The following is a 12,114-nucleotide window of genomic DNA, read 5'->3' as shown; positions in this document are numbered from 1 at the left end:
CAGTGACATCTGAGCCACACCGCAGGAGGATTAGTCAACTAGTCAAACACGGGGAGAAGGATGGAGAGAGAGGCAAGAGAGAATTTTGCCCCGTGGAGGAAATGTGAGGCTCAGGAGGGTGAAGGAGTTTACTAGGGTAGGAGGGAAGCAAGAAATGAAGGTGGAGAGTAGGCAACAGTCAGTTCCAGTCACTTCCATGCTGAGAAACTTCCAGTAGCTTCCTGTTAACCTCAGGAAAAAGTTCATGAGGAGGGACGTGTGGGAAAGAGGAGCATCATAATCTGGCCCTTCCCCCAATTTCACTTTTCACTTCTTCCCCTCCACTCTGTTGTTCAGCTAACTCATAGTTCCCTGTGTGCATGAGCTGTTCCCTCTGCTTTTTCCAAGGTCTGCTAAGATCCCCCACGGTGGGGTTTGCAGCCCCTCCTGTATACTGCCACACTGCCCGGGGCTTGCTCCCACTGAAGCACCTGCCCCAGCATGCTTCGATGAATGAGTCTGTCTCCCCTGGAACAGGACCGTGTCTTGCTCTCTGCTGTACCCCCAGGGCCTGGCTTGGTGGGTAGGCTATAACCACCTGGTGAGCAGTGATGAAAGGTTAACTCAACCATGACTTATCATCTCAGTGGGCACATACTGGGCTGGTAAACATTTATGGCAGCTAAGAAACAATACGGGAAAGCCTGCAGATAAAATATTAAGGGTACCAAATGACATGCAGATGATGTGAAAAAGCCTAAGAAAAAGACAGTAAAGAACTGAAGCAAAATGTTAACAATTGGGTCATAGGAATCTGGTGATATTTTTCTTCATTTTACTTTTCTGACCTTTCCAAAAAATTTTAAATTGATATAAATTATGCACAAAGAAATTATTATATTTTAAAAAGAAATTTGGTGGGCACTAGGAATTGGGGGGATGTTTGTGGTCTTTACCTTCAGGTGGACATCATCCATCAGGGCCAAAAGAAACGTGTAGAGGTTTCCCAGGAAGAGTGCAAAGATGCGTCCCAGCTGCCACTTCAGTCCAATGCGTGGGTGGTAATTCTCCAGGGCAGCAATGGTTTCAAACAGAGGGGGACAAAACATCCCAAGCAGGGACATCACAATTTCTACCTGAGAAATTGGGAGAGCTGGGTTAGTTTTGTCATCAATATCACTTGCTTCTCCACCATCTCTGCACCCCCAGGGCCATGCATCTCCATCTCCTTTTTGCCCCCTCCTCTGCCTCTGGAAATGCCCTGGGGTCTCCACAACTTGCTGTATGACCCTGGCGAAGGCACCAACAAGCCCTGAGCAGTCAGTGTATGTTCCACAGGTCCTAATTGCTCTGTGACTGGTTGTCACCACGATTGCTGTTATTAGCATTGATAAAAATAGCAAACTATCTTTGAGAAGTAAATGAATTAACATATGGGACAGTGCTTTGTGTTCTGTAAAAGCTGTGAGCTAGGTAAGAATCTCCTCATCTCAGGAGCATGCAAGACCAGAAACTCAGATCACAGAACGGAACCAACAGTAGAGGGATGTGGTGCAGGGTGTGGCCTTTGGGGTCAGCTTCATTCACACATCTGGTGGTGGATTGGCTCTCACCTAAGGTGATGAGATAATTGGGCCATGTGCCGCTCATCATTTAGGAGGCTAGCTGGGCATCATTCACATGGTGGAGGTCTCAGGTTCCCAAGAGAGCAAGTTCCAAAATACAAGCACTTTTCAAGTCTGCTTGTATCATTGCTGCTACTGTTTCACTGACTAAGGCAAGGGATGGGGAAACAGATTCCACCTCTTCATGGGAGGAACTAGAAAATCACATTGCAAAAAAATGTGGATACAAGGATGGGAAGAATTTGTAGCTATTTTTGCCAACTACCACAGATGTCAAATTCCCAGGAGAGATTTATGGATTCAATGCAAGCGCAATAAAATCTTAATGTGTGTCATTGTGGATCTTGATGAGAGAACTCACTCTGTCAGATATCAAGACATACTATAAAGCCATAGTTTATCAGTGTGTTATTAGTGCAAGAATAGACAAATAGACCAATGGAACAGAAAAGGAAGCCCAGAATCACACCCATGCATTACTAGACAATTGATTTATAAGCGATGTAATTTCACTTTTTAAAATTAGTCCTATAGTCCAGAATTCAATAATTCAGCTGAATGGCATAGGAACCAGGGTAATTTCAGTATTTTCCTGAAATATTCACTTCAGCAGAGATGCCCTCCTCACCTCATTTCTTTCATACCAGCTGACATTCTGCATTTTGGAGAATTCTTGGGATCGTTTCACCACAAAGTAAATGAGGTACCCACTTCCACACAAACAGCAGATGATGAGAAAGTTGGCCAGGACACGGAGAAATCTTGTCAGATGGACATTTTCTTCTTTGTTACTCTCTTGTTCATCCACTATTGATTCCTTGATGTGTGAAAATGAGATGTGAATAATAACAAGAAACCACTGTTGTTGGGTTCCTTGAGATTACTACTTTCTATATTTCCAGAAATGAAAGAATTCAGAGGGGGTGGTATATGGATAATTCTTTTCTTTAAGAAAATATATTTTGAATAGGTGAGGGAGATTAAGAGGTACAAACTTGCAGGTGAAAAATAAATGTCACGAGTATGAAATGTACAAAGTGGGAAATATAATTAATGACTATGTAATATCTTTGTAGGGTGACATATTATAACTAGACTTACCATGGTGGTCATTTTGAATTGTAGAGAAATATCACTCTGCTGTATAACAGGAACTAACATAGTGTTGTAAGTCAATTGTACTCAACAAACAAACAAACAAACAAACAAACTTATAGAAAAAGAGATCAGATTTGTGGTTACCAGAGGTGTGGGATGGGGTGGATGGAGGGAGAACTGGAGGAAGGCAGTCAAAAGATACAAACTTCTAGTTACAAGATAAATAAGTACTAGGGATGTAAGGTACATGTTAAATATAATTAACACTGCTGTATGTTATATATGAAAGTTGTTAGAGTAAATCCGGAATTCTCATCACAAGGAAAAAATTTTTTTTTCTATTTCTTTAATTTTGTATCTATACGAGATGATGGATGTTCACTAAACTTATTGTGGTAATAATTTCATGATGTATGTAAGTCAAAGCATTATGCTGTACACCTTAAACTAATACAGTGCTGTATGTCAATTATATTCCCTTGCGCCACCAGGGAAGCCCAGGGGGCTGGCTTTTTTAATTAAAAAGTTCTGGCCAAGATTTTTTCTATTAGAAAACCAGATAGCAAATATTTTTGGTTTTGCAAGCCACGTGGTCTCTCTCATAGCTATTCAACTATGTCTCTGTAACATGAAAGCATCTATAGATAATATATAAATAAATGAGCATGACTTTGTCGCAATAAAATCTTATTTACAAAAACAGGCAGGGCTTCCCTGGTGGCGCAGTGGTTGAGAGTCCGCCTGCCGATGCGGGGGACATGGGTTCGTGTCCCGGTCCGGGAAGATCCCACATGCCGTGGAGCGGCTAGGCCCGTGAGCCATGGCCGCTGAGCCTGCGCGGCCGGAGCCTGTGCTCCGCAGCGGGAGAGGCCACAGCAGTGAGAGGCCCGCGTACCGCAAAAAAAAAAAAAAAAAAAAAAAAAGGCAGCAGGCTGGATTTGGACCCTGGCCCATAGTTTGCTGACCTCTGTTCTAATCCATGGGCATGGTATATTTTTCCATTTATTTAGAGCTTCTTAATTCCTTTCAGCAATGTTTTGTACTTTTTGGTGTAGGCAGTCACACATTTTGTTGTTATTGTTGTTAAATCTATATTCCTTGGAATTTTTTGTACTTTATGTCATTTTATTGAAAATGGAATTAAATTATTTTCTAATTATTTGCTGCTAGTGTATAAAAATACAATAGATTTTTTATTATTAACCTTGTATCCTGCATTAGTAAGTTTTTCATAGAAAGACACAATTAGTACATGGCAGAGCCAGGATGGAAAATGAGGTCTCCCGGACACCAAAGTACCTGGGAGATTTTTTTTTAATTGAAGTGTAGTTGATTTACAATGTTGTGTTAATTACTACTGTACAGCAAAGTGATTCAGTTATATATATATATATATATATATATATATATATACATATATACATTCTTTAAAAAAATATTCTTTTTCCATTATGGTTTATCATAGGATATTGAATATAGCTCTCTGTGCTATATGGTAGGACCTTGTTGTTTATCCATTCTATATATAAAAGCGTCCATCTGCTAACCCCAACCTCCCACTCCCATTCCTCCCCCACCTCCCTCCCCCTTGGCAACCACAAGTCTGTTCTCTATGTCCATGAGTCTCTTTCTGTTTCCTAGATAGGTTCATTTGTGTCATTTTTTAGATTCCACATGTAAGTGATATCATATGGTGTTTGTCTTTCTCTTTCTGACTTACTTCATTTAATATGATAATCTCTAGTTGCATTCATGTTGCTGCAAATGGCATTATTTTGTTCTTTTATATGGCTGAGTAGTATTCCATTGTACCACATCTTCTTTATCCATTCATCTATCAATGGACATTTAGGTTGTTTCCATGTCTTGGCTACTGTGAATAGTGCTGCTATGAACATAGGGGTGCATGTATCTTTTTTGAATTACAGTTTTGTCTGGATACATGCACAGGAGTGGGATTGCTGGCTCATATGGTAATTCTATTTTTAGTTTTCTGAGGAACGTCCATACTGTTTTCATAGTGGCTGCACCAACTTACATTCCCAGTAACAGTGTAGGAAGGTTCCCTTTTCTCCCTTTTCTCCACCTCGTGTGAGGTGGTACTTCATTGTAGTTTTGATTTGCATTTCTCTAATAATTAGTGATGTTGAGCATCTTTTCATGTGCCTATTGGCCATCTGTATGTCTTCTTTGGAGAAATGTCTATTTAGGTCTTCTGCCCATTTCTGGATAGGGTTGTTTGTTTTTTTGCTGTTGAGTTGTATGCACTGTTTGTATATTTTGGAAATTCAGCCCTTGTCGGTTGCATCATTTGCAAATATTTTCTCCCATTCTGTAGGTTGTCTTTTTGTTTTGTTTATGGTTTTCATTGCTGTGCAAAAGCTTGTAAGTTTGATTAGGTGCCATTTGTTTATTTTTGTTTTTATTTCTATTGCCTTGGGAGAAGGAAGGAGATTTTTCAATCAATTAACAGTTATTGTGTTCGGGTTCAGTTTCAACTAACTCATCAGGTAGTTAGTATACATTAACGTACACAGTTCTCACGACATGTGTCCTGTTATATAAGTGGTTTTTAACAGACTCAGAGGGAAGGCCTTCTCCTTCCCATATGTTCAAAGTGCTTCACAGGCATTGACCTTCTTTATCTCTCTCTAGTGGTCCCGAAGGAAGGGTCAAAGCCCTTGTTGACCCCTACCCTGCCCTTGGATGCTCCACCACAGGCTTCGCATTGCTGAGAAGAAGGAGAAGGAGAACTGAGCCCGCTCCCTGCTCTACCCACTGCCAAGCTGACTCTGGGGCTCATGAAACCCATGTAGTGAGTTGCTGAACCCAAGCCCTGTCCCTGGTGGGTGTACCTGTCTTCTGTAGGCAACGATTGGTATCAGTGGGCAGCAGCCCACTTCTCCTCCCAGAAGGGCCAGGGAGAAGAGAGAGAAGAAGGCAAGACAACCAAGCACCGTTGCGGTGTAGATCTGACCTCTGCAAGGTCCTGGGGTAAAAAAGTCTGACTGATCAGACAGGAGAAGCACTGGACTATCAAGAACTTTATTTATCTTTTTTTTTGAGGACTATCAAGAACTTTGAATGGTTTTTAAGAAAACATACAGATGGCCACCAGGCACATGAAAAGATGCTCAACATGCTAATTATCAGAGAAATGCAAATCAGAACTACAATGAGGTATCACCTCATACCTGTCAGAATGGCCATCATTAAAAGGTCTACAAATAATAAATGCTGGAGAGGGTGTGGAGAAAAGGGAACCCTCCTATGCTGTTGGTGGGAACTGCAGCCACTGTGGAGAATAGTAAAACTAAACATAGAGTTACCACATGATCCAGCAATCCCACTCCTGGGCATATATCTGGAAAAGACAAAAATTCTAATTTGAAAAGATATATGCACCCCCAATGTTCATTGCAGCACTATTTATAAGCACCAAGACATGGAAGCAGTCTAAGAGTACATTGACAGATGAATGGATAAAGAAGATGTGGCGTACACACACGCACACACACACACAATGTAATATTACCCAGCCATATAAAAGAATGAAATAATGGATGGACCTAGAGATCATCATGCTAAGTGAGGTAAGGCAGAAACAGAAAGACAAATACCATATGATATCACTTATATGTGGTATCTAAAATATGACACAAATGAACTTATTTACAAAACAGAAACAGACTCGTAGACATAGAAAACAAACTTATGGTTACTAAAGGAGAAAGGGGGGGGTAAATTAGGAGTTTGGGATTAGCAGATGCAAACTACTATATACAAAATAGACAAACAACAAGGTCCTACTGTATAGCACAGGGAACTATATTCAATAACTTGTAGTAACCTAGGAAAAGAATATGAAAATGAATATATATGTATAATGGAATCACTTTGCTATACAACAGAAATTAACACAACATTGTAAATCAAATATACTTCAATTAAAAAAAAAGAACTCTATTTGTAGTGAGGTGGATGGACCTAGAGTCTGTCATACAGAGTGAAGTAAGTCACAAAGAGAAAAACAAATGCTGTACGCTAACACATATACATGGAATATAAAAAAAAAAAAAAAGGTTCTAATGAACCTAGGGGCAGGACAGGAATAAAGACGCAGACGTAGAGAATGGACTTGAGGACAAGGGGAGGGGAAAGGATAAGCTGGGACAAAGTGAGAGAGTGGCATGGACATATATACATTACCAAACGTAAAATAGATAGCTAGTGGGAAGCAGCCACATAGCACAGGGAGATCAGTTCGGTGCTTTGTGACCACCTAGGGGGGTGGGATAGGGAGGGTGGGAGGGAGAGGCAAGAGGGAGGAGATATGGGGATATATGTATATGTATAGCTGATTCACTTTGTTATAAAGCAGAAACTAACACACCATTGTAAAGCAATTATACTCCAATAAAGATGTTATAAATAAATAAATAAAAAAGAAATCTGAATGGTTTTTACAGTCATGGAGGGAAAAGTGAGATGTGCACTGCTTCTGCCTTCATTCATCTGCTCACCTCAGGCTTGTTTTCGTTCTATATTCTGTAGGCCACCTCATATCTCTCTTGTGAACAAATTAATAGATAATTAAGTGTGGAGTTGTACACTTAATTGATTCCTTTATTCCCACACCCCCAAACCGGGTTCTCAACTCTTTGTGGGTGTTCTTGGGGGATTTTTTAAAAAACCAATGCCAGGGGCTTCCCTGGTGGTGCAGTGGTTGAGAGTCCACCTGCCGATGCAGGGGACAAGGGTTTGTGCCCCGGTCCGGGAAGATCCCACATGCCGCAGAGCAGCTGGGCCCGTGAGCCATGGCCGCTGAGCCTGTGCTCCGCAACGGGAGAGGCCACAACAGTGAGAGGCCCGCATACCGCAACAAAACAAAACAAAACAAAACAAAAAAACCAATGCCAGGACCCCACCCCAGACCAATTACACCAGAATCTCTAGGGGTGGGGCCCAGAAGATTTTTAATGCTCCTTAGATTATGCAAACATGTGTAAATGTTGAGAATGGCTGCCCCAAGTGTGTCCTTTCACTTCCTCCAGCAGAAAGCAGTTCCATGAGGAAAGAGGCGGAACCAGGGACCAGCTCCATGATTCTCTGCCATGTTAAGAAACAGATGGTGGGTACCAGCCATGAACATTCTTTCTTGAAGGCTTGAGAGCTATGCTCCCACTTCTGGTAAAGCTCTTACCACAAATTAATCAGGGATCTTATTTCCCATGCCCCAGCTGGGAGAAGTCTCCCAATGACAGGAGGGACCCAAAGTTCCCCCGGGAAGTGGGAATGGCCCTGAAGCGACTACCTTGAAGCTGATGGTGATGGAGGCGTATTTGTTGTCGGCCGTCTCTGAATTCCCGATCAGGTAGTCCCAGCTGGTGAACATCTTGAAGCTGAATGTGAAGTTATCGCTCTCCCCGTCGTTCGTGCTGCCCTGGGTGTTGCCGGCCATCCTGTAGGGTGCACACTGCTGTTGTTATGTCTGCCCCTGTGTCTACTGTGTCAGCCCAAAGGAAACCTGGCCTAAGCTAGTCTTGGGCACAGGTGGCAGATATCCAGTGAAGGGAAAGAGCCAAGATGGATTTGAATCAGGCTACCGATAGCCAGAGCACCTTCCCCCCAAATTCAGAGTCCCCTGCGAGCACACATGGTGTCAACTGCGTAACAAGGAGTCTGCAGGGTACAGAAAACACTAACCATGTTTTCTACCCTGACATCTGATGTCTTGCAGCTTGACTCACCTGCAAATGTTTTAGAACTCTTCATTCTCACAGAGAATATCCCCTTCTAATTCATCTGTTTTCTTGGATAAAAATCATATTTTTCTGATGTAAAATTCAATAAGCCCTGAGGCGGTTAGTACTACAACCAGATAATACGCACATCTTTTTCTTAAGCAAGCTCGGAGGAAAGTACCTTGGACCTGCCTTGATAGCCCCCTATTTCCTCCTACCTGTCCTCATCCTCTGAGACAGGCCTGGGACCTGGGACCCTTTGCTGCAGTGCTGGACACACCTCTCCTTGAGCTACAAAATACAAAGAAACTATATGGGACTAAAAATAACTGTGTGCATGCTCAGTTGGGGCAAATTCTGGACCCAAAAGATACAAAAAGACAAAACAAAAAACAAAAAAAAACCCAACTGCCATTTATGAAGAGCCAGGAGCAAAAACAGGGCATTGGGAGCAAAAGCAGAGTACTGAGCATGCCTGCACACACCACCTAAGGGATGGGCAAAACACCTAAGCCACACCTCTGGCCTGACCCCTGGACACGCCCCTACCTTCACCCCATATAAGAAACAAGCTTTCCCCCCCTCAGTGAGCAAGCAAGGGAACCTGCTGTTTGTTCTTGCTCCTCCACTGCTGCAGCAGCGGCCCCAGGAAAGGCTTGCCTGAATTTCTCATCTGGCCTCTAGTCAATTTCTACTGATTAAGGAAGCCAAGAGCCCTGGTTGGTATCACTCTCTTTGTGCTTCCTGGAGATCAGCCCCGTGGGAACCATGGAATCCCAGGCAGGGGTCCCATCAGATACAATGGGGGTGGGGTTGCCCCTCTTTGACTCTATCTGATGTGTAAAAGGGTGGGGTTGCCCCTCTTTGACTCTATCTGATGTGTTGGGCTTTTGGGATTTGCAGTTCCAGGGGCCTGGTTGCCTTAGCTAATTTTTTGGTTCAACAGAGAAACATTCCATATCCTTAAATCTGACAGGGAAAAACATAGCAATGTGAAGGCTAAGAATAAAACCAAGCCTGTCTCGCCTGTCTCCTTTTTTTTTTTTCCTTTTGTTTGATAGAGCTGGGCAGCCACATGTCACCTAGTGGTCACCGTCTTGTGCCAGGCAGGCTCTTGTAAACAGCAGCATTTTCCCCTGAGACGATGAGATAGAAAACCCAGCTGGGCCCGCACATTGCTTTCCGCTTTCCAGGGGTTCTAGCCGGGCTTCAAGGGTGCTCTGTTTCTTGTGGACACACAGCGGCCCTGTTCTTCACTTGTGGCTCTGCTGAAGGGTGAGTGGGCCTGGTGGTCAGGTCTGTGCACAGACTGTGTCCCCACCCTGCACAGCCTGTGCTAACTGGGGTCCTCTGACTTAGAAGAAGGCAGTTCATGGGCTGGGCCAAAGTTTTTCTTCAGAGAACATGAATTAAGAGGCACAGACATATTAAAAAGCCATTTCTGACCACAGAGACAAGTAGAGTTGGGGCTGGAGAGGACACCAAGGTTACTCACTGCCATATACACTGGTTTAGCCTCATTGTATCTTTGTAGGCACCAGTTCAGTTCTCACATGCCAGCTAGACAGAGAAGCAGAGGGTTTTTCTGAGGATGCTGGGCTCTGGGGAAAACAGAAACAGGCCTTGGAAACTTCTCCAGCCTCTCCTTAATTAGGGTACATGTTCCCTTTCAAGCCACACTGTTTTTTTTGACAGTTTTGGGGACTCAGTAGGATATTTGCTGCCTCAGGGCCTTTGCACATACTCTTGCTTTGTCTAAAGTGCTGTGCCCAGCCTCCTCTAAAGGACTTGTCTATCCCATTTCCCAGAACTTCCCACATTACCCTGTCTATGTCTTTTATACCCCATATGACAATCTGCATTTGCTTTATTTGTTTCCTTGTTTTCTCTCTAAATCCCCAACAAGAAGGTAAGTAGGCACAGTGTGGCCACAGGAGTGGGCTGTTTCTGGGAAGAAAATTAAAAGCCTGTAAATGAGACAGTCATACTTACGATCTAATGACGATCATCAGGCTGTAGCCGAACACGCTGACCCCCACCATGAAGTAAGCCATGGGTAACCTGTACCTCAACCACCCGATGGTCCTCTGGTTGTTGTAGTAGCCGTAGAAGAGAGCGGAATACTTGATGTAGCCCTGTGGGGCAGCAAAGCCAAATGCTCTGGGTTTGTAAGCTCAAAGTGACCGTCATCGGACGCTTCCATCGACCTGGGGTTTCTTTCTCGGGTGTGACGGGAGCCGGAGGGGAGGAAGGAAGGGTTCTCGATGTTCCTGTTCTTCCCTTCACTCCCCCAGTTGCCCCAGAGTCTATGCCTGTCTCCGCGTCTCCCCTCGTCTTTCTCCTGTCTATTTCTCCGTTACACAGAGTGCATGGAGACACAGCACGGGGAGGAGAGTGTTGTTAACATTCAGGACGAATTAGGGATAAGGGGTGTGTGTGTGTGTGTGTGTGTGTGTGTGTGTGTCTGTGTGTCTGTGTGCACATGCACACACGGCTCCAAATTCCCCCTCCAACCCCCACCCAGTGCTCAGGGTCTTAATTTAACACTCTGGAACTAGAAGGGAGTCCGTGAACTTTCTCAGTATTTCAAAACTTCTAAAGAAAACTATGTGATAAGGCTCACAATCTAACCTGAGCTTCAAGTTTCATTTTGGTTTTGGTTTTTGGTATAATTGGCTTTACGTGTAATTAGCACACTTTTTAGGTATAATTATTTAGGTGTAAAATTAATTTATAACTTTAGTACTTCTTTTATGTCTTTGCTGAATATAAAACGGGATTATTCTGGCCTCACACAGATATGTAGTTGGACAGGGGAGCCAAATTTTAATAGTATTTTTTCATATACTTGGGGCTATTTCTTCTTCGATATCATACCTCAACCCAATAACTAAATAGTTATTTCTTAAAGGTTAGTTGCAATGTGGAATATGAATCACATAATGAACTTTTTCATACCTTAAGATCCATTGCTCTCCCCCCAATACTAAGTAATTAAAAAGGGAAAAATACTAACTTTACAGCAGAGAATTCTGGCAGATATCACTATTTTTTTTTTTTTTTTTTTGTGGTACGCGGGCCTCTCACTGTTGTGGCCTCTCCCGTTGCGGAGCACAGGCTCCGGACACGCAGGCTCAGAGGCCATGGCTCACGGGCCCAGCCACTCCGCGGCACGTGGGATCTTCCCAGACCAGAGCACGAACCCGTGGCCCCTGCATCGGCAGGCGGACCCTCAACCACTGCACCACCAGGGAAGCCCAAATTCTGGCAGATATCACTTTAACCAAGTGGTCAACATAATGTAACCCTGATTTGACACTCTGAGAAAGGCACGCTACCTCCCCAACAATGCATAAGCTTAATACAATCATGAGAGAACATCAGACAAACCCAAATTCAGGGGCAAACAACTGACCAGCACTATTCAAAAGTGTCAAGGTCACTGAAAGACAGAGAACAGTCACAGATCGGAGGAGAGTAAGGAGATGTGACTATTAAATCAATGTGAGATTGTGAGTTGGGTCCTGGGATAGAAAAAGAACATTAGTGGAAAAACTGGTGAAATACAAATAAATATTATATTTTAGTTAATGATATTGTATCAAGATTAATTTCTTAGTTTTGATAATTGTTCTATGGGTATATGAGATGTTATCATAAGGTGAATG

The 12,114-nt window shown here is 43.1% G+C and overlaps 1 protein-coding gene across 1 annotated transcript in view; it reads right to left on the bottom strand.

Annotated features, from left to right (window-relative positions):
- The window catches only part of TMC2 (transmembrane channel like 2), an 83,913-nt gene that overhangs the window by 25,429 nt on the left and 46,370 nt on the right, over positions 1–12,114 (bottom strand). The window contains 4 exon segments of the mRNA XM_049699243.1: positions 936–1,115; positions 2,233–2,421; positions 8,017–8,164; positions 10,439–10,581. Coding sequence (XP_049555200.1) covers positions 936–1,115; positions 2,233–2,421; positions 8,017–8,164; positions 10,439–10,581 — 660 coding nt within the window.

This window comes from Orcinus orca, chromosome 16, assembly GCF_937001465.1.
Source record: "Orcinus orca chromosome 16, mOrcOrc1.1, whole genome shotgun sequence".
In the NCBI taxonomy this organism is placed as follows: domain Eukaryota; kingdom Metazoa; phylum Chordata; class Mammalia; order Artiodactyla; family Delphinidae; genus Orcinus; species Orcinus orca.
This window is presented reverse-complemented; position numbering and strand designations above follow the sequence as displayed.